The sequence below is a fragment of the Caloenas nicobarica genome, chromosome 5, assembly GCF_036013445.1.
Source record: "Caloenas nicobarica isolate bCalNic1 chromosome 5, bCalNic1.hap1, whole genome shotgun sequence".
Classification (NCBI taxonomy): domain Eukaryota; kingdom Metazoa; phylum Chordata; class Aves; order Columbiformes; family Columbidae; genus Caloenas; species Caloenas nicobarica.
Genome location: NC_088249.1, coordinates 49,618,792 through 49,641,867, shown reverse-complemented (window position 1 = coordinate 49,641,867; position 23,076 = coordinate 49,618,792). Strand labels below are relative to the sequence as shown.

Sequence of the window (23,076 nt, the reverse complement as noted above, 5' to 3'; positions counted from 1 at the left end):
GAGCGGTCCACAGCAGCAGGTCATAACCAGGCTGGCAAGATCAGGGATGTGAAGTAGATTCTTCCCCAACTTCCTTCTCAGCCTGGTGCCTCAGACCAGCTTCTTCTTGAGGAACTGGCTCCTCAGCAGCAGGATCTGCAGAATCCATATAACCCATCCAGCCCACGGTATCCCTTCAATTTTGCTACACGGAGTAAGTATAGAATCTTAAGCTTTATTTTTCTATTGGCCAGCAACTGGGTTAAAAAAAAAGGCAATGTATATTATTACACAGAGAAAAAGTATAAAACAACAGACAAAAGCCAACTTACTGTTCATATCTCATTCTTCCTGGCCTCTCCCAACCCTGTACAATGTATCTGAAGGAAATGGGTAAAGGCAGCTACGAAGATATACTTAAGAAACTAGAAATATTGCTTCAAGCAACATGCTCAATATTTTCCTCTTAGTTAGTAGTCAATACTTGTCAGGAACTTGACTATAAAAGAAGAAATAATTTAGAAATTTCTCCTTTAGATCATTACACAATAATTTAGATTTCCCCTCTTTCCTACTGCTGTGGAACCAAGGATACACCTCGGTTCCTCCAACACTCCTTCTGCATTAGTTAAGGATTATTTTCTGGGGCTGATGTTGATGGGGGAGTTTCAGATTGACCTGCTCTGAATTTTAACTTGTCACCCTTTAGTGCCAGTCTAAGATTTCTGCTCTGTGAACTAAAAACCCCATGATGCTGCAAGACCCTTCAGGGGTCTGGGTGATTTTGCTCATGTTAACTGTCTGCTGCCAAGGGACATGGCTCAGCCAGCACCACTAAATGGCCAGGAGAGGGAATAAATTTGTTTATAAAAGGGTTTGTCTTCATTGCTTAAAAACACCAAAACCCCACAGCCCTTTCTGTTTCATGGGTGGAATAGGCATATCAGGAAGGTGAGAACAAGAAAAGAGGCACACAAGATTCTATGAATCAGGCTAAGCCCCTGTTGGCATCATGATGGCACTAAGTCCACAGCAACGGGGATGTCTTTGTCCTGTATGTATTCAGGATCCCAATGCAGAAAGAATATTTAATTAAAACCTATTCCTCTGCAGCAAACAGGCAGTTAACCCAACAGTACCATTTACCAGGTACACTGTGGCAGCTAGTTGAAGCTGACTCTCCTGACCTTCTCAGCAGTAACCAGCAAAGTGGGCTTCCAGACTTCAATAAAGTCAGAAAACCCTCAGCTGATTAGTGAGCTCTTTGGAGGCTAATAAAACATTTGTATGTATTCACTTCTTGTCCAAGAGAGACAAACCTAGATCAGCTCTTCCTCAAACCTCAGCAGGCGATACTTAAGAGGAAACAAAGTCTTCTCATTCATACTGGAAGCCACTCAATAAAACAGACCAGACCCAAAAGAATTAGAAAGTAGCACATCATCTTTGCTCCAGAATCGCTAGGAGCCAAAAGGCCTCCTGGGGCTCCTAATGGCACTGTGCTGGGGGAAGCTTCAAGAAGAGGAAGGATTGCTGAGAAATCCTAAGGCACCCACATCTTGGCAACATCAGAGTGATGACAAGATTTCAACTGCACCAAGTTGTGCTCTCAATCAGCAGGGAGAGTAGGTCCTGACCCACGTAACCAGGCAGACATCCTCTTAGGTGGGAACAGCTGTGTTAGGACATTGGTGCACACCTTGGGAGGAGGGAGAGAGATCTTCCACATATGAGAGACTCAGCTCTGGCTCCAGCTCAGCAGAGAAATGCCATCTGTCCTCAGAGTCAATGCCTGCTACTCCTGAGCCACTTCTCAGAGACCAAACCATGGTTCTTGTATAGCATCCTGATACCTTCATGTTGGCTCAGGAGAAATGGCTCTGGATAAATCTTGCTTTGTAGTTATATCAAGGGACTGTTTAACTAAAGTTTCTAGCAGCAGATCAACAACTCTTGTTTCTTGACAAGGGAGAGAACCTGCTGAACTCCTGGTGCCTTGTACACATCAAGGAGGGTGACTTTCCCCTAGAGGGGCAGGTAAAGTGGTGCATGGTTTGAGAGGCATTTAATTACAGAGCCAAGTCCTCAGGTTACAGACAGTTCTGTGGTGGTGGTAGTGAGTGGTCAGGTTGGCAGGCATAAGGGAAGTGGCAGAGGGTGAGCAAGAGTTCCTGCAGCTATTAATATGGTTCTGGCTTTAAACTCTTGTACAAGCAGCAGGTGAAAATCATCCCGAAGATCTACAGGGTGTAAAGAGAAGAGAGAAATGCATGAAAAACCAGAACAGAAGCAGTGGAGGCAGCAGCTTGCAAACCAGCAGTCTGGACCCAGACTGTGGTGCCAGCTAGCTCCTACCTGGACATACTGCACTCCATGTTGCAAAAAGCAGCAGGAGAGAACATAATCTGTGCTAATCCTCGTAATTAATTACCAGCATCTTCTCTGGGGTGTAATTTGGCTACTTGCCAGAGACATCTGCATCTGGAAGAAAATCCTGTGCCCTCCCCTCTAAAATAGGAGTCGGGGGACATCCATATCCTACCCCTTTATTCATCACCCTCTCCCAAATCATTTGCAGACCCACAGTGCCATTCTTCAGCATGACACAGCTGAGGGAGAAATGACGGATGATTTAAAATAATCCTAACAAACTGGGATAGATAACTCCTTCAGACCCACCCTTCAGCTGTGCAAGCAACCATGGCACATTCCCACAAGAGGTCTCTCTCAGGTTGCCAAATGGCTGGCCATGGCCAGCACTGCCTCTCCCACAGCTGGGGAGCAGAAGTCTCTCCCCCCGGCCCAGCTGGTTGCACTCCTTCACGAGAAGCAAATTTTACAGACTGGCAGAAGAGACTTTTGCTTTGGAGCTAGTGAATCCTCAGGTCCCTGAAGTACAGGGCGACTTCTCTTTGCCAGGTAGGGAAGAACCTAAACCATTTGATTTCTCTCCATCCTGCAGTTCTGGGGTTCCTTTAATTTCTGCCCAGCAGCTCCAAAATGCCTCTCAGCCCTTTTACCTGCACACAAGCAATGCTGATCCCCACTGCCCCGATAATTTTCAGATGCTCTTGAATGAAGTTTTCCAGTTTGGTAATGCAACCGCTCTGCAAGGTGAAAGGAAGAACATAGAAAATCAACTTCATTTTAACCTCTTGTTCACTTTAATCCAATGGTTGTGACCCTTGAAAGCAATGCTATAAAAAGCAGTGTCTGTGAGCAATCTCTTCACCCAGCATCACTGGAAAACCTACACAGATGATGTAAGCAGGATCATGTTTTGTAGTGCTCTGGACCTACTGGCTCAGGAGCCACTGAACAAATCCAAGGTGGCTGCTAGCTGGGCAGGAGAAATGCAGAAGAAGAACCAGCCACATCACACAGGAGTGTGTAACTTTTCTCTGAGATAAGTGGAGAAAGGTTCCCTCACTCACTGCCTAGCACATGCCTGGAGAGGGTGTTTACTCCCATCAGGCCAAAAGGCCAAGGAAATGCTGCTGAGTGGATCCAGTACCAAGAACTCCAGCATGACAGGACCCTTTTAATAGTAAATTCCTCTCACTACTATTTATGACAGTAATGAGTTTCAGTACGAAACTGGAAAGCCAGGCTCTACCTGCCTCTGCCTTGCTACTACATCCTTGGCTGGCAACATGACCTTTCCCTCCCTGTTTCAGGCCCAAGTTTTTGTTGTCATAAGGCAAAAATAAATCACTAAGAGTATTTTCTGTTGGCGTTGTGTTTGGGTTTTTGTTTGTTTTTTAAGAGTTCGCTTTAAATAATTAAACTCTTGAATCCATTGAAGCAGGTTTTCCATGGTAACATCTGGGCATTTATTGTGTAGGCTACTGTAGTGCCCCAAGGGTGCTGGGCACACTCCTGCCCCAGGAGTTTAGAGTGAACACAGACACCTATGCACGTACAGGCAGAGGGAAGGACTGAGCACACAGCCCTCCAGGGAGGGACAGCAAAGGCCTCACTTTTCCCATGACAGCACTGGGTTTTATAGTCAGCCCCAGCTACCCTGATATGAAATGAGTTACTCCTGTTCCCTGATCTGACCCTTTTCTAGCTTTTTCTTCCCCAAAGCTACTAAAATCCTTTCTGAACTCTGAGACCTCATATCATGATATGCAGCATCTGGCTGTGGATCTAAACCTCCCCTTACAGCTCCAGCTACTGCTCTCCAGGCTGAATACAGCCAGCCAAGGTGCTGGTTCCACTAATGAGAAAAAGGACTATGCTACCCCATAGAGAACATCACAGTGAGCAAGTTAAAGCCAGGTGACAGGACTAGATGGTGCCAAAATAAATGCAAGAACTTTTACCAGCCTTACACAAACTGGATGAATAAATGGTCTGAGAGCTACCTGTTTACACACTCAGCCAGTCTGGCATTCAGTTTGCTTCTAGAAAAGAGATAAATCCCTTTATCTCAACTTCAGCCTTTTTTTCAGCCCAAACTGCAGCCCACTGGAACTGGCCAAATTTGTCTGCTACAGGGCCCTCTTTCTTCCTCATATGCTGTTTCTTCATGCTGTAGGTCAAATCCCACTATCTCAATCAAGGGCCAGAAGTATCTCCATTTGTACCTCAACAAGTAATTCCAGCAACAGGAAGCTGCGTCAAATGTACAGCTCACATCCAAGTCTCTTGCCAGATTCCAATAACCTCTCCCACTTTCCCCATCACTAGCATACTCTGCGGTAATAATATATTATTTTTCTCTATATCCACAATAAAAAAACCAGCCTAGATGGCCGAATGCTGAACCAGAGAAATGAATTCTGCCTTCTAAGGAATCCTACTGACTTTGAAGCATACCGACAGTTTGCAGTAATAACCCAACACCCACACACCCTGCCCACCTCCTTTACATATGTTGTGACAGCAGCTCTGAAGCCCTTTTGCTCTTTACCTCCTTGTAGATGTTGGAAGGATGGTCTCTTCGGCCACACAGGTCGGTTATCGTCTTACAGCAGCTGTCTGGGACTTTCCGTCCATTGGCCTCCGGAGATTTGATCCACTGGCTGTCAGCCCAGTCTGTGTAGTTGTTGCTCCCACAGCACTTGAACTGCATGCACAAAGAGCAAAGGCTGAGCCTGGCAGCACTGCAACCTCCTTCTCCCTCCAGCCTCCCACACCAAGCCCTGGGCTTCACTCTCTTTTGCAGAAAGACTCCAGCTATCTCATGGGTTTTTGATTGGGGTTGTTTTGGGCTACTATAACTATTGTTGTGTGTTGGTTTAGGCTACTAGAACTACTTTTGTGTTAAAGTGCCCAAAAAGGCCATTAAATAGCAGCTTCATCTATCTTTCAGCTGCTGTGACTTTTGGTTACTGTTGGGATGAACTGTAATCAAAAGCACACCTGCAGTTGCCTCAGCTCTTAATCACTGGATGGAGAGTGTTAATGTTGGTAGCCAGGTAAGTTTAATTACCAGTTACTACCACAATTGCACCTGCTATAGCGGTACACACATAGTAGGCCCCATGTTTTGGAAGTGTCTGTGCACAAGGGTCTTTTCTGTGGGAAAACCTGTCAGAACTGCAGCAGCCCTAACTTGAACCACCTCTGAGCCAGGCACAGCTAGCAACAGCGGCAGGAAGGCTCTTCCATGACATCTTGCTCTCTAGAGTACTGATGAGCTTAATGAAACATGTTAGCAATTTCTCCAGAGCTTTGAAGCAGGAAGTAAAAATGGCTGTGAAAGTGATTTGACAGCTCCAGTTCACTCTGGGAGTAATTCAGATGTTGTTTCCCCAGTGATATTGGGCATGCAATTCAGAGATCATACCGTGCAATGCTGCCAGTTGCATGGCCCAGGCCCTGCACCTCACCCAACCTTGTTCTGAATCAGAAGCAGCAGAACATACACTCAACATACAGAGGAAACTTCTGTATGTTGGATCTCTAGAGCTCACGATACCTTTTCTGTGTTTGATTTTAAGCCCTGCAACTGCATTAATTCTCCCTGCCTCTAGAGATACCCGCCTCCTGCTGCAGTTTGTCTACTGCGCTGGTAACACTCTCTTCTCCCGCCTTCCGGTACTTCTGGGTCATGGTGTTCTTCAAATTTTGCTTCAGCTCCATGCTCAGCTGAATGGAAGAGACAAACAGGATAAAATCACAAGGCAAACTTACTCCTCAGTGACCCAGAACCCTGCACATGTTTTATTGCCTTTGCTCCAAGAGACAAGTAGAGAGCACACAAAGCACACCTGCAGTTGCCTCAGCTCTTAATCACTGGATGGAGAGTGTTAATGGTGGTAACCAGGTAAGTTTAATTACCAGTTACTACCACAAGTGCACCTGCTATAGCAGTACACACATAGTAGGCCCCATGCTTTGGAAGTGCCTGTGACCCAGAACCCTGCACATGTTTTATTGCCTTTGCTCCAAGAGAAAAGCAGAGACCCTAGTGGAAGCTACAGCTTCCTTCAAGATCATCCTCCAAGGCTGGACTGGACAGGCTTATTTCCAACTGATTACAGATCATGCCTCCATTTTAATAACTGGAAGAAGGTGCTTCAGGACCAAAGTTCAGACATATGAGTCCTCACCTTGAATACATAAAATTGCCAAGACGTGCCTGTATCAAAAAAGAACACAAAACTGTGCCTGCTTAAATATGAATATGCCTATGAGACCATGTGCAGTCTTTTCCTCCTGAAGCCTGTGACAAAATACTAAAAAATATATCACTCTGTCCAGGAGCAGGAAGAAATCAGAGCCCTGGGCATGGTGGACTGAGGCCACATATTCTGAATAGCTCTTGTATCAGCACCAATAAGGGTGCCAGAGGAGGGAATTAAGTGTGTGATTGCAAAAGTACTGTGAGGCCTTTCTTGATAACAGTCACAGAGAGATGAAATCTGAATTTGCAAGTACAAAATTTCTGGAAGCATCATCATAAACCACTGGCATGTTCAGATTATTTGATTCAAACATTTATTCCTGTGGAGACCCTTTCAATCTACCTGAATTCATCTCACCCATCCAGGTGACAGCCAAAATGCAACAGAGCTGCATCTTTTTCTTGTCATCCTGGTTCATATAGCAACACTGCTTTAGTCCAACACTTGTGAAATTCAAGTTTCCTATACCAGCTAACAATGTCAACAGGCATTTTAGATAGGGTTAATGAATGAAACAGGTGGGTAGCCTCTCTATACACCTTTTACTCTACACAGTAAGTAGTAAATGAGAGGTCAAAAACATCTGGTTATGCTGAACTGTGCAAAATACAGTCTGCAGTTTACTGTCCCTTTGAAACACTGTTTTTTCCAACCCCATGCATCCAATGGGGACACCCACCTCACAGAGATTATATGAGGCTTCATTCATTAATATTTGCAAAATACTTTGAGATCCTGGGCTGGGAAGCTCTACAGAAGTGCAAAAGACTTAGTGTAATAAAAAGAAAGGAAAAGGTTCGGCAGCTGAGAGGAATCAGAGGCAAATAAAGAGGAGAGTCCATTAGCAGAATTATTGCTTGGGAGAAAAGCAGTTACCTGCGGGCTCACGGGGAAGAACTGCAGCATGGAATAGAGACATCAAAAGAAACAGTTTAGACACACACACACAAGCCTTAGACACCAAAGCAACGGCTGAAATAAAAACAGTGGCAAACAGAGCAAGCAGCCTGCAACCAAGAAAGATGGGGGATTTGTCAGCCAGAGGGCAAGGGGAAGCACAGCTATTATCAAGAGACGCCCTCAAGTGATCTAAGGCACTCAAGGGTACAGCTCTGAATATGTTGTCCCTTATTTCAACCTAAGGATCAGCTCCTCTTCGTCATCATTTATGAACCTCATGCCTTTGCATGGAGGGATGAACTGACCCTGGCTTCCTGCCAGGATAGATACTTCCCTGTTAAATACGCACACTCATAGCACTGATCCCTCCTGGTAGGAGCCAGCATGGTTATTTGGCTCCTCGCAAAACCACCAGTGCCCATTTTAGGGAGGCAAAGCACAGGCGGCCTAAGAGGAAAAGGAATGGCAAGGTATTCTGGCAGTGAAGCCAACAAGACGAGATGTCCAGCTGCTTTTCAGACTACCGCTTGACAACAATCCTGATTTGCCATTTCAAATCAATTTCTAGACATGAGAGCAACTTTGCAGGCTGTTTGTGCCTTGGTGGGTAAACTCCCACTGAAAACAAAGTGATGACTTAAGCCTCTGTTCTCTGCAACTGCAAAAAGTGCCAAGCTAGAACTGCAGCTGTTGGGAGCCCCCCAGCTGGAGTACAGGTTCTTAATCTGAAAGGACCTCTTAGCTGGACCATTCATTACCTTTCCCAGTTGAAAAGTATAGCAGCTAGTTTGCTGGATGCAGCAGGAACTGTTCCTATGTCATGAATATACTAAGTGGCACTAACATGATTTCAGTTGCTTGCACTATGCCTTGAAGTGTGTTAGGAGAGTTCCTATATCTACACAGCCTCAAAAATTATCTTCTACAAAGTTCTTCAGAAAAACAGTGCAGAAAGGTGAACCACAGGAACAAGCTGAGCAGCAAGGCTGATCAGCCTCCCTAGAGTAACCACCACCACTTTGTCAAAAACAGTAAATAATCTAAGGTCTTCTGTATGGGGAGGGAAGTGAGTACAGACATGTGGAAAGGTGCACCACAACCAGACTCTAGGTCTCATGCCCCCAAACCCAATTCTGGCTGGAGAAATGGGATGATAACCAGCTGTTTCCTCTCCCTGGTTTGAGTCTCTAAGGACCAATGTCCACTCACCTGCTGGTAATAGATATAGGCCAGGATTCCAGCAATGATCTCCAGGAGAAAGATGCACAGTAACAATATGAAGTACTGTAAAATAATGGGAAAAGGAGGACATTAGAACAGAACGTAAAGAGATGCCAGGAGCCAGCTTTTCATTAGCAGGTAAAATGTATGACTCTGTCTTCATCAATGCTTTTCTGCAGCAGTATTCAAAGGCAAAGGCTGGGATTAATACCTCAATAGGGTAGGAAAGGAACAATCCCACAGGTTAAAAAAACCCCACCAAACCACAGGATAACTGAAGACAAGCAGCAGCAAGTGTGAGTTTAACTCAGAGTGCCAGAGGGATGTAGAAAATGGAAAAGTGCAGGCAACTGAGATAAGATCACTGGACAAAAGAAAGTGGTTGCTGGATAACCTGATGACTACGCTCAATATCATAGAAAACATCTGATTCTGACATCAATACAAAAAAAATTTAAACTTTTTGTTTTGATACTGGTTAAGGCATGTCACCAAGTTACGAAGGAGCAACGTATGTTGTAATGATGATTCAGTAAAGCAAAAAAGGGCTCATTTCACCAAGGATATAGTACACCAGCATAAACCACAGATTTATGTTCCCAGTGACTTCCATGGGGCTCAACCACAGGCTGAAGGACACTACTGAAGCAGATAGACTTTAGCACTGATTCACACTCAGGATTGTGACTATATGTTCTGCTGAACTAGGATCTAGAGGGAAATGCTTGGTATCTCAAAATCAAAGTGAGAAGAGCTCTTAGAAAACTAAGAGGAGAATACAACTATTTCTTAAAAGGGCTTAATGGCAGTGAAATGGAACGGGATGTGCTCTGCTTACCACAAGGAGAATCAAATGGAAAGTACATAAAACTGTTTGGGGGCACTGTTCCTATACATAAACACGAAGGGAAGCGAAACCTATGAGGAGGAACATGTGTACTAGATTAAAAGGACTAGGCAGACTTGAAGATAGAGGGTGATGTGGCCACTTCCTTGTTGGGGTCAAAGAGAGCTTTTCAGGTAGAACTCCTGTCCTGACACACAGCCCCTGCCTTGCTCCTGGTCAGTAATGAACAGTTTCTTTAGAGATCCAGGCTGTTCTATGACTGCTATTAAATTCATCTTTCTGTAGACAAAGCTGAAGAGACACCCATTCCAGCCATAACAAGGACATCATGCTAAGTCCCTGTAAGTGCTGGCCTCCCCAGGACAGAACAAACAAAATATCTCCTATTTTCTGTTCTACTCCTGACTTTAAGAAATGGCTCCTCCCAAGGGACAACACAAATGGCTCCCTACAAACGTAACTGGATATCAAACCATCTCTCTCTGGCACAAATAAAGAGAGTGAAGACCTGGACACTGCAATGTGACCTACACAGCACAGATGCCTTTCGTTTGCACAAGGGTTACACTCCCACTGTGCACCCTTCTTCACTAGGTATTTCCAAGCCCCTTTGCAGAAGTAAAATGATACAAACACTCAGGCTTCCCCTTTCGCCCCTGTTGGGACTCAGCAGCTGTGAAGGATGAACAGCTGGGTTTTATCTGCAGACCAGGCTTTAATCTGAGCACACAATCTCAGGCTTTTACTCCCCAGGACCACATCCTCCCCCACTGCCGAACACTGATGGTCTCTGCAGATGCCTGTACAAGGTACCCATTCATACCAGGGCAATGAGTCACTCAGCGGTGTGTCAGACAGCTAAAGGCTGGTCCCAACACTTGCAGGAGGTTGAAAGGGAACAAGAAATGATTGACAAGCCTTGACACAAAGGCTGGCTTTCTTTTGTTGTGACCTAGTTATGACCTAACTGCTCTGACATCATTTCTCTCTATAAAGGCGGGGGGGGGGGCGGGGAGAAGGGTGGCAGGATGCTGAGAACAACCAATGAACTAGAAAGTTTATTTTATTTATTTTTTCCTTGCTCTATGTCATCATGTCAGAGGCATTCAGGTAGAGCTAAGTTGTGTCACCATAGCTTGGCTTGTTGCGCTGGCTTATGGTGTTGACAGAACCATGAATCCAGCAGACCTTACACAATTTGAGTCACACGGCCTTTGTAAAACCTTGTAAGGGAGGTTAGTGCATCTGCCACCCACACATCCAACCTGTCTCTGCTGATACACTGCATCATTATCCTATCCAGTCTCATCATTCCCTCAGGGCTACTTTCAAGTATCATGCTGACATAAGGGGGCAGCAGCTTTCACTCTGGACACACACAGAGCAGAGGGTTGCTCTCCTTGGTTCTCGTTAGGAGTTGCAGAGGTGCTCCGGGAGCAGGAGGCCAGCTCTGGCATGGAGCTGCAGGGACATGCCCTACTCGCTTCCCAAGAGGCAGCAAAATAATCAGAAATGTGGCATCACCCAACAGCCTGTAGTAGACACATGCCTGGACCTGGGTGGGTTCTGCGCAAAATTTACTCTTACTCTGGCTCCAAGCCAGGGTCAGGGCTATCTGGTGTCTCCTCAAGACTTACAGGATCCAGATTTCTTCCATCCAACTTCAAGTGTTTGACTGAAGCACCAAGCATTAGTGTGTTTTCTCTGAATAAGGCAAAGAACAGTTCAATCTGTCTATGATCCAAATCGCTCTCTGGAGAGATCCTTCTACTACTTGAAGAAGAGATATGTAACAACTATACGGCTAGGTCAGCAATCTCACTTCAGTGGGAGGGCTCCAGACTAAAATGCTGCAGGAACAGAAATCATAACCCATTTGTGTTCCCTTCTCCCTGTCCAAGGTAGCTAGCTAGCTGGAGTGGCAGTGTGAGAGGTCAAGCCTGAAGAAAGTCACCTTCTTTCTTTACATGTAAGGTTTTCTATTTGATCGGTCCTTTCCTGAGACTCCTGCTTGCATACTTTTATGTACGAAGGCATGCACCTCGACCAAAGTATAATATAGTAGTGGTATATGTGCTTGTGAAGAGCTGGACTGTAGCATCACAGCCAGCCAGGCTGCAGATCCACTGCCACGTCTGTTCATGCAGCCAGAGAAACTCCACATCTGCTGCCCAAGCCTCAGCGCATCACCTGGCTAAGGAGGCACACAGGAAAGTAAATAAGCAATGACAAAAAAAAAAAGCATAGCTGTGGGTGATGAGCAATGAAATACTATGAAAAGCCTTGAAGTGGGCCCATAAAACTCATAGTTAAATAGAAAGGTAGCAAAAAATTTCACAGCTTCCTGAATCTTCAACAGAAAAACAAACTCAAAACCAGATATGAATTTTACGAACAGCAGCCAAAGCTGTCAATAATTGATTTTTAAAAGCACCAAGGAAGCACTGGCAAGAGCGGATAGCGCTGCTTATGGTGCTTCCTCACATATTTACATAGGCCTCTGGTACAGACAGAAATTGGGACAGGCTGGCAGAGACCCCAGGGCATGAACCGTGAAAGCTGTCAGGACTACTGTCTGAGCTCAAAGCTGGCAAAGGACTCCAGCCAGGCCCACCCAGCCCTATCTCTAGTGCAGATTACTCACTGGCACTCAAAGCAGAGCACAAGCAAGAAGAAACAATAGGCCTGTCACAACCAGCCACTCCGAAAGGATGCGTGGTGTAAAGAGACAGAGTGACCTTTTGTTCCCAAGGGACAATTATTATTTTTCCATGGCAGAATAACTAAGAAAACCCCACCAGATTTTCATCCATAGCTTCTGGCTGAGGCAAAAAGAAAACGGGAGATCTTTCTAGAACAGAGGGTAAGTAAAGCAAGGCCAAAACAGACTGCTACAGACCAGGAGGCTAATGAACAAGCACAGCAATGCACTCACTGTGTCCTCTGTGTTTTATTCTCCCCTCCTGGCCCTACTCTGCCTCTCACGGGGATTACCAGGCCTTGCTCACAACTCCTATTTCTCCTCCTCTATCCAAACAAAAGAGGGGAAATGGGACAGGTGAACAAGGATTTGCAAAGGAAGGACCTGGTGAAGAGTTGCTGAAGTATCCTTTTCTGTAACTGTGAAAGCAAAGAGCCACTGATTGTTATTTCAGTCACTGCACTCACCACAGTAGACCAGATACTGAAAGGGACTACTGCCACACTCCAGACTGAAAGGGAAATTTGAGAGGGAGGAAGCAGAATAGAATCCCTAGGGCTGGTCGAACACTTCAGTGTAGGTGGGTGAGCAGGAAGTAACACAGGGAAAGGCACGCAAAAAAGTAGCAGATTATCGAAACAGTGTGGCTTCTTTTGTGGAAGCAAAACTAAAATTTTTGCAACTGAAGAACATACTCACTGGAAATGTTCTGATTTTTGACAAGCAAGTGAAAAAGCATGTTAATTTGGCTTGAACCTACTGTCATTAAAAGCCAGTTTTGTCTCTCATATTTTCCTCTCTCTTCCAGTTTTCCAGAAGAGAATATGGGATGGGCAGGAAGAAGGAAGAGACAAAAGCCACAGCATCTTATTTTGAATAGTTTCAAATAGACGTTCTTACACAAAGTATAGGTATTACGACTACACTTTGTACTTTTGAACCATGCTGTGGTAAGCACATTCTTTGGGTAGATGAAAGGAAATGCTCTCCAGTAGAACCTGTCCCCTAGGACAAGGACAGCACTGCTGTTCAGAGCTGGAGGCCTTAGTGGTATTTACTCTAGGACAAAAAAATAAGGTCGGTGCAGAACACAACCAAGATGTTTCCCTCCTTTCCAGCATGGTTCAAGAGAAAACGGGGTGAATCCTCCCCCAAACAAAATAACCAAGCAAAACTTACCACTCTTAGCAAATTCCGACGCTCTTTGAAGGTAGCACAGCAACCAAGGATACCGGTAACCATGACAACCACTCCAGCCACCACCAGAATATAAGCAGTTGCCGAATATGTGCTGGAGGAGAGCAGGCTGATGTAGTCACTCTTCTCAGCAAGGGTCCAGGCACCCACGGCCATCACAGCCCCGCCAGCCAGCTGGGTAGAGAGAATAGCAAGCAAATGAAGAGCATTTGATGCATGAACTTGCTCACCTCCTAGAGGGACTGGACTGGGATACCAGAATGTGCCTCAGCTCTGTAAGCAGAACCAAAGACTATCCACACTAAAGGCACGACTCCCAGGGGTCTCGCAGGGACAAGGAGCAGGCCCCAGTGCTCTGGGAGGGGCTGGGCTTCAAGGCCACCAACTGAGCACCCCAGGCATCCCGAGATGAAAACTCTCTGAAGCATCTACCTCTTCATAGCAATTCGTACTTGGACCAGAGTCTTTCCAAATGTAGCGACACTGTTATCTGGGCAAATATGAAAAAATGTCAAATCTATTGGGGCGCCTCCTAGCAGCAGAGGGCAAGAAAACAGCTTTACATCAGCAAGCTTTCCACTGTTTGTCAGGCAGCAATACTACCCATAAATGACAACCACGCTCATTATCTCCTTCCTAGACTATACATCTGGGGAGAAAGCAGTCAAGGAGCTAAACAGCCTGGCTGGTTAACTCTAGCCCTTGCAGCAAACTAACAGGGAGAAGCCAATCAGACTCCTAGCAGTCCCTACTCTCTTTGCAAGTCTTGTGTTTCTAGAGGGTTTTATGCAGCTTCTAGTAAGTTCAGACAGTTCTCCTTAAAGGTCTGACCTGGACACTCCAATGCTCTGTCCCAGGCAGCAAAGGAAAGAACAATCCCTTGGTATCAGTAACTTTCTGATGGAAAGCACAACTCTAGAAAGCTCTAGCATGGACCCAGCTGCAAGAAGGTGTTTGTCATCCTTGCTCTAGCTGTCCCACTCCATTGCCAGGACTCCCTCTGTCATTTTGACAGCAGGAATGGCAAGACAATGGAGTCCTAAGGCTCCCTGAAAAAGCGAGCCAGGTGAAAAAACAAAGCATGTTTTCAGGCTCCCTATTATTTTCTATAGTTGGCAACATAACCTAGAAACAGCCAGAAACTACAGTGCCAAGCCATAACTTCTGCAGCCTGGGCAGGCAAGCCCAAGGGATGAGATTTCACCCCACAGGATGAAATTTGTGTCCTACTGACATCAGCGCTTTTTGCCAAAGAATTAATCAAGCCCAAGATTTCTGCACCCAACACCAAAACTACAGTGCCATCTCAGTGCCTCTGAAATAGACTGAAGTTTCTTACCCAGAAAAAGAAGTTGAAGATGAAGAGCAGGTACTTGAGACAGATGGCCCCACATGTTTCCTTCTTTTCCGTATACTCACGCATCTTTCTGGCTCAGCAAGTTCCTGAAAAAAAAATCAGAAAAGCCTGAGTCAGTCAGTCATCGCACCCTTTCTCCCAAAAGGCCAGCATTACTACCCTCCTCCTGCAAGAACTCACACTTCTGACCTTTTGCTGAAGTAAGCCAGTGAGCAAGCCATTCAACTGACTTCAGGGATGCTAGACAGTGCTTGCTTAGATAACGAGCTCTTGCACCCATTTAGGTGACCTACACAGCACAAGACCTCGCACAGTGTGAAAGGGAGGCAGATGGTACCAGCATGTGGCCTTCCTGTACTGCCTTCACCCTCCTCTCTCCCCATCTTGCTGTCACTTTTGGAGACTCATTTTCCTTTAGATCAGTACTTGCACTGGAGGGATCAGACCTATCGTAGTAGTAGTCAAGCCAAAACCATGAATTGTGATCAATGTTATGTGAGGAAACTTCAGTATAGTTCATTCTCACTTCTTCCTATTTGAACTCAAATAAACGAAATCCCAAACCTGTTATCCAGAAAATCCCAATATCTGGCTCCTGTCTGCAGCCTGTAAATGCTGCGTCTGAAGGCAGCAACAGAAACCTCTGTCTTTGACATTTACGGATAATCTGTCTCCAATGAATATTCTTTACTCACTGGCATTAGTTACCACTGCCTTAAATAGACCCCTCTGTAAGTTTGGGTTATTTTTAATCTTTACAGCTGTAGCTGGGAATGTACTTGTTATCCACTCAAATGCCCTATCCTTTTTGAACTGCAGCAATATGTTGTAGTAATTAATTCTCTTCATTCTCCTTTTTTCTCATGGCCATTCCACTGGCCAGCTGTCTTCCCTGCTAAGTGGAAGAAACATAACCATTGGCTTCAGATGACCTGACACAGTAAAACACCACTGCAGATACACAGCAAATGGGAGTTTGTTGTGGTTGTGCTGGTTTGACTGAAAATCAGTTCGTTTTCTTCATGCAGTTAGAAACCTTTATTTTTCATAGCTAGCACGCTCATTATTTGAATTTAGTTTGAGAACAAGCAGATAACACCCCAGCACAGAGGTAATGTTTTTAATTGCTCTGGTCTGAGAGCCAAGGACACTCTGAGTGCTCTGCCCACAGGTGTGAGGCATCAAGGAAGGGGGGCATGGGTGGGGCAGAGCTTGACTGACATCCTGACTGATCAATGAGAGTATTCCATCCCATTGCATCATGATTCAGATATGAGGAGACTTGGGCCTTCCACTTGCTCTCTTGGGCACTTTCTCTTGCGTGCATTATTTTTTTTTCTTCGCTCTTTTTTGTTGGAGCCAGGGGAGTTTTTAGCCCGGCCTCTTGCCATTTTGCAGAGGCCTCTGGGCTTTTCTGCCTTTTTCCTCTCTTCTCTCTCTCTGGGATCAGATTTGGGACCAGGTGTGGCTTGCTGGGACTGGCTGCTCAGTTGTGGACAGAGCTCATGAAGAATTGTCTTGAGTATCTTTTATTTCTATTTTATATATATATTTACTAGTAATGTATTAGTATTCTGTTATTTTATTAAACTGTGTTTATCTCAATCCAAGTTTCTCCTTTCCCTTGCAATTTCTCTCCCCTGTTGGGGGGGATGGGGAGGGGGTGAGTGAGTGGCTATCATGGTTGTATTGCTAGCTCGGGTTTAACCACGACAGTGGGTCACTCCTAGTGCAGCGTTATAGATCTGCTACACTCTTGAGCAGGTTTCTCAGAAGTAGGTCCGCAGCAAGTGCAGCTCCATGTCACTTCACTGCCTCCTGTTGATGCCAGAAGGTCTGAACCTCTCAAAAAAATTCTCACCACTGACTGACCAGGCAGACGGGATAACGGCACTGCCCAGAGCATCACTGCCAGCATCATCTGTGTGAGGGAGTTTGCAGAATTGCAACCAAATCCACACCACCTCTCCTGCATTCACTTAAAAAAATCATCCCTTTTCTCCCCACTACCAGCCAGCAGGGAACGATGCAAATATCTTGCACCCATATCAGAGCAAAATGTTTTCCCAAAGCAGCAATTTCCCTGGAAGCAAGGAGGCAAACAGCCTCTCCCCTTTTCCAGAGGCATTCAGTTCATGCTCACTTAGATTACGAAACTTCTTCCCGCAAGTGATGCGAGCTTCCTCTGGGGACCCACTGCAGTTGCAACCCAGCCATGCAGTACAGACGCTCATCTACTTTGGTAAGCCCACTGCAAAACACCTGACAGTAAAGAAAGTGAGCAATGGGTACGCACAGCCAGGCTGCACATCAAGTGCCTCTCAGGCTGAATCAGTCAGTATTATCTTTGCTGCTACATTGCTAACATATGGCTTTAGAGCTGGATGAACCAAGACTGGGAACAGCAGCTGCTCATTCTGCAGCATAATTGTATTTTATTTGCAAGGGAACTGTTTCTTTTTGCTTCATGCCAGCCCGCTCAAAAACCCCAGCCAGGCCTGTGCTTTAGAAACTAATAAATGAAGCTAACAGGGAAGGCAAGGGTGAGAGTATGCCAGCAGTCCCACTCATGTCTGTCCCCCACCACCATTTCACAAGAAAACATTTTTCTCTAGAATAACATCTGGCAACAACAGTTGGCAGCAGAAGGCTGTTTCACTGGCAAAGGGAGCAGCTCTGAGATGATGGCATCTATCAAGGAGAATTACTCTTCAGAATTATCTTCAGAAGAGATCAGAACCTCCAGCAATGCTCAGATTAATTACCATGTTGCAGCACAAAAAGGCCCAGGGCAGCAGGGAGGAATGGATGCTGGTGGTCTGCTGAGTAGACAGCCTGTGAATGCAACATTCATCGAAGGTGACAAATTTACAGCTCCCAGAGGCTTCATTTAGCCACAGAACAGGAATGGCAGCAGCAATGCAGGCTCTCACAGCCACACACACGTGCAGAACCCAACATAGGTACCTCAGCCCAGACCTGAGAGATGTGTTCCAGTAACAGACTCTAAGGGCTACACTTGGCTTTTTGCCCACCCCTTCTAGCATCAGGGCCGTATGCAGAGGAAAATGCGCCACAGGTTTGCTGAGACTGACTCTGGTTCAATATCACTGACAGCCAGGAGATGGTAACAATGCTTATTGCCCTTGTGTTGGTTCCATGGCCCAGTTTCCCTCTTGCTCCAGAGAATTTCAAGAACCTTTCCCATCCCCCTGCTCAAAAAATAGCCACTACAGGTATTTCCATGTATCACCATTCAGCAGGTGCTGGGCCCTAGCAAGGGATGCTAACTTGTCCTTCCTTCCAATCTGAGAGCTCAGAAATCACAGACGAAGCTGCACCTTGTTCTGGGTGAGGACTGGGCAGACACACATCTGAGACCACACTTGCACTGATGACAGTCAGTCTGAAACCCCCCCAGAACGCACGTCCTGCTCTGCCGAGCATCGCGTACAGGCCTTTCAGGCAGCTTGGCTTTGCTGCTGGGAGGAGAGGATCTGTCTGTTCCCAGAAAGCTGGCAGAGAACAGCTGCACGTTTATAAAGCACAGAGATTCATGCTGGGACGGCAGGCCATGAATCAGAAAGCAATCAGGGCTGTCTCCTGTTTGATCTGTCCTTCCCTGCCAGGAGCAGAGCTGATGGCACTGGCTGCCTCTGCATGCTTATTGACCCACCCAGCAAGCTATTTGGGGAAAGGCAGCTCTCTCCAGATCCTCTTTTTGGAAGTTGTATGTTTGTGCTCCTTGCCTCACACAGGGTGGCTTGCTGCCTCCCGTCACCTGCAAAGACTGGGTCAGGCTTTAGGGAGCTACGCTGGTCATCAGGGAAAGCAAGTGAGGGCAGGAGACAGCGGTGAAATGCCTCTGCCAAAGAGCCCAGGCAGTGGAGAGGGGAGCCACAACCTGCCTCGCAGGCTAAGGGTGACTTTAGGCTCTGAGCCTCGTGGTCCCAAAAAGCACAAAGGTGTTGATATGTGCCACAACACCGGGATGAACAATGGGGAGGCCTCATCCCAAATTCACTGGCGTGACCAGGGTCTCTTGGCTTTAGTCATCTTCATAACAGACCCTCACAAGTACACGAATCGCTCTTGAAACCAGACAAGAAGCAGCAATGTTAATTAACACACACGGTTATATTCTAGAACACCAAGGCAAAGGTCTTATTGATAATTACGAACAAGCTCTCCAGTGGACAGAAAACTGCAAGCTATGCCACAGAGCTGTATTTACAAATGCATAAAAAAATATTAATTAGACATGAGCTTCATAATGGGAAGCACTTTACTAACTGAAAAAGTGGTTAGAAGACCAAAAGCATCTCCAAAAGGAAGTTCTCTTGGTTCAGTCCAATAGACAGTAGCTTCATCAGCAAGTTAAATTTAAGCAAGCAATCATAGGATACAAGCTGTGAAACTTAGTCATACAATGAAGAGAGGTATTTTTATGTAATTTGCCAGAAATCAACAGCAGGTTCCTGCTATGCCCACACATACTGCAATATAAGCAACAAGGAGAAATAATGCTCTAACTAAAACAAAATACACAAAGAAGCGAGTAAAAACAAACTCAGTGTGACAGAACTCAGACAAACTCAGTGTAACAGTTTGAAGATTAATTCAAGAAAGTGGAGGTTGAACAGTTTGAATCCAGTTCTCCACTCTGACACAGACTTTGTGCATTGCCCTGGGCAAGTCCCTTAGTCTGCCCCTTGCCTCTGCTCTTCTTCCCCAACACAGTACCCTCATCTTTCTCTAAACCCAGTGATGCTGTAAGGATCTTCACTGAGTACCCCTGCTGACAGGAATGCCAGCTGTGAGGCATGACAGGCTCCAGGTGATTGGTGTATTGGCAAAAGCCCTACGCAACTCAATTGCACTGCCTCAAAAGCGCCTTTGCCAGTATAGGCTACTCTGGCCAGTGAACTGGAATAACCTATTTTGGGGTTAGTAAAATTCACACTTACAATGACAGGATTGTCTGGTAAAGTGATTCTGGCAACCATTTAGGAGCCATGCTGGCTAAAATACTTCAAAGATTGCAAGACGCTAGTAATGAAGTAGGAAAGAATGGAGCAATACTGAAGCACCTACTTGACAAGCAAGAAGAAAAGGATGACCCACCTATACGAACATCGAGAAGGAGAGAAGAAGGAGAGAAGGAGAGAAGAAGAAAAAAAAAAAGTGAACTCCTCCTGCTCTGACTGCAAGCCACAATCTCCCAGCTGGGTAAGAACACACGGTGCATGACTATCAGGCAAGGCAGGGGTCACTCCAAAAGTGAAAACATTCCATCCCATTTTCTTGGGCTCTCATCCTACTGAGACCCCCTAAGGACAAACGGGACAACAGGAACGTAACGGAAGTTGAGCAGTTTGGCTCCAGTTCCCAATGGTGAAGACCTGGGAAGACAAGCACTGCACAAACAGCTGCTTCATTGTGCTGAGCCACCTAAAATCTCAATGGTAGGACTTGGTCTGGTTATCCCACATCAGACCACTGTATTTTTATTTGCAGGCCCGAAGGCATATACAGGCACACACCCACATCCCAGCTCAGAAAGCACGTGGCATGCACAAACACACACACTCCTGCTGGCTAGACATTCATTGAGTCATCACAAACGTTGCTTGGTACATTTGCCTCAACTTGCACAGTAACAGTACTTAATTAAACAGCACAGAAAGCCAGGCCTGCAGGCTTTTTCTGCACTACCTGCCCGAAAGCAGCATCTGATGGATGGGAAGAAACAATGCCAAAGCAAATGAAATAGCTCCCAGTCCATTAAAAGCATCATTATTTTTAAGTACTGAATTTTTAATCCAATGCATCACTGATGTCTATTTCTTAGATAACTTGTATGCCAGAAGTGAGATAACTTCTAACATCTTTGCCAACACACACCAGAAAGACAAGCTGCAGGAAATTCTGCTGCAGCTATGCTGCTATGAAAGTGCAGCTCCCAAAGGGCTGCAAGTCCAACATCGTCAGCCCGCTGCCAGTACAGCCACCTCACGCACCCAGTGGGCACACTACTGGCCTGGAGGGCAAGGTTTGGCTACACTGCAGTCTGAGCTAGGCCAGACAACCCTGACCCTGAGGCAGCTCTTAGCAAACAAAGCAAGGAGATGTATGTGGTATCTGCAACGCAGGTGTGGGCCAATCACCTATTATCTTCAGCAAACTGACTGAAAACCTCGTTCTCCAGCAAGGCTAAAGTCCGATCTTTGAAAGCATGACCTCTCTAAGTTTCCCCTCTGTAAGATGAAAATACTACCACAACCACTTTACCTGCCCCACTGAACATCCTCAGAAAAGGCTTTCAGCTACTTATCAACTTGCCAGCACACCTCATACAGCCCAGAAAGCAGCCAGAATTCATTAAGTAAAGCCTTCCCAGGAGAGGACCTCTGATTTACGCAAGTACTGAGTGCCTTATCCACCTCAAACCGATGGCCAACTTGGGTCAACACCCTTCACACTAACCTTTCACCACCAAAGCAGCTCACAGCACCAATGCAAATGTTCAGTCCTCTTCAAGTGCTTTCTTCCACCCCTCTCTTCTTGCTGTCTCTGGTCCTCTGCTGGATTCAGGAAAGCGGAAAGCTGAAAAAGAAAAGAGATGCAGAAAATCATGAATCATAGAATAGTTCGGGTTGGAAGAGGGCTTCAAAAGTCATCTAGTCCAACCCCCCTGCAATCAGCAGGGACATCTTCAACCAGATCAGGTTGCTCGGAGCCCCGTCCAGCCTGGCCTTGAATGTCTCCAGGGATGGGGCATCTACCACTTCTACAGGCAACCCATTCCAGTATTTTACTACCTTCACTGTACAAAATTTCTTTCTCAAGTCCAGCCTGAATCTCCCCTCCTTTAGTTTAAAACCGTTACCCTATCCTAACAGGCTCTGCTAAGAAGCCTCTCCTCACCTTTGAACTATGTCAAAGATTATTCTGGAAATCAATATTTGATAATACGCTTTGCCATCAAGTCCTCCTTTTAACAGAGTGTGCACGATTTCAGAATACAACTTAATGAATGCATTTAATGAAACTGTGCACTGGATAACAGGGGAGAGCCAAACTGTAGCAGAGGGGAGTGTGAAGACCTTATGATAACAAGCTGTCAGAACACATTTATATTCACTGCTGCATACTGCAAATGCTGCTATCATTTCTGTCAAGGCTGTGTACGCACCACAACAACAGCTCATTCTGGCGCAAAAGGCCTGAAAGTAACCCCATGAGAAAGCTCAGAAAGAAGACCCTCTGTGCAGTGTGAAGCTGCACTAGCTGCTATCAGTACCTCCAAGTGATCTTTGCTCCGAGCCCTCCCATGGGAGCTTGCAGGGAAGAGGCAAGAGGTGGCCAGAGAGTACCAGAACTCAATGGATACATCCATCCTCTGCTCCCAGGGCTTACAAGCCCCAGGATATAAAGCACAAACCAGAGCAGGGCCCCTGCAGAGAAAAAGCACACTAGGAAGTCATTGTGTTCTTCAGCCTCTATCCCTGGTGAAGCATAATTAAGACACAGGTTCTAAGCACCACAGCAAGCTCTTCTGGAGAACAGCTCCCCTGAATCCATTGTCACTGCCAGCCCTCCTAGAGCAAGGCTTCAACCTTCCAGTGTAAATGCACAATACTTGCCTCAGATAAGCAAGAAGCCACAGGAATGTGCCTTCAAACTTAAGAGGAGTTATTTCTCTGCAACCTTACTACATTTATCATAGAATGGTTTGGTTTGGAAGGGACCTTTAAAAGTCATCTAATACAACCCCCCTGCAACAAACAGGAACACCTTCAACTAGATCAGGTTGCCAAATCCAACCTAACTTTGAATGTTTCCAGGGACAGGGCATCTTCCATTTCTCTGGGCAATCTGTTCCAGTGTTTCACTACCCTCATTGAAAAAAATTCTTCCTTATATCTAGCCTGAACCTACGCTCTTTCAGGCTCTACTAAAAAGTCTGTCCCCATGTTTCTTACAGGCCTCGATCAAGTACTGAAAGGCTGCAATAAGGTCTCCCCAGAGTCTTCTCTCTTCTCCAGGCTGAACAGCCTCAACTCTCTCAGCCTGTCCTCACAGGAGAGGTGTTCCAGGACACTGATCATCTTGGTGGCCTCCTCTGGACTCTCTCCAACAGGTCCATGTCTTTCCTGTACTGAGGGCTCCAGAGCTGGATGCAGTACCCCAGGTGGCATCTCACCAGAGCAGAGTAGAGGGGCAGAATCACCTC

The 23,076-nt window shown here is 45.9% G+C and overlaps 1 protein-coding gene across 3 annotated transcripts in view; it reads right to left on the bottom strand.

Moving 5' to 3' along the window:
• Positions 1 to 200: 200 nt before the first annotated feature.
• CD151 (CD151 molecule (Raph blood group)) overlaps positions 201 to 23,076 on the bottom strand; it is a 39,978-nt gene continuing 17,102 nt past the window's right edge. For all 3 annotated transcript variants that reach the window (XM_065635021.1, XM_065635022.1, XM_065635023.1), the window contains exons 2-9: positions 21,327 to 21,446; positions 14,823 to 14,926; positions 13,466 to 13,657; positions 8,727 to 8,801; positions 5,974 to 6,078; positions 4,898 to 5,053; positions 3,000 to 3,086; positions 201 to 2,219 (exon numbers count right to left, since the gene is read on the bottom strand). In XM_065635021.1, the coding sequence (XP_065491093.1) occupies positions 2,160 to 2,219; positions 3,000 to 3,086; positions 4,898 to 5,053; positions 5,974 to 6,078; positions 8,727 to 8,801; positions 13,466 to 13,657; positions 14,823 to 14,906 (759 nt within the window). In that variant the 5' untranslated portion in view covers positions 14,907 to 14,926; positions 21,327 to 21,446 and the 3' untranslated portion in view covers positions 201 to 2,159. The remainder of the gene's footprint in view (positions 2,220 to 2,999; positions 3,087 to 4,897; positions 5,054 to 5,973; positions 6,079 to 8,726; positions 8,802 to 13,465; positions 13,658 to 14,822; positions 14,927 to 21,326; positions 21,447 to 23,076) is intronic.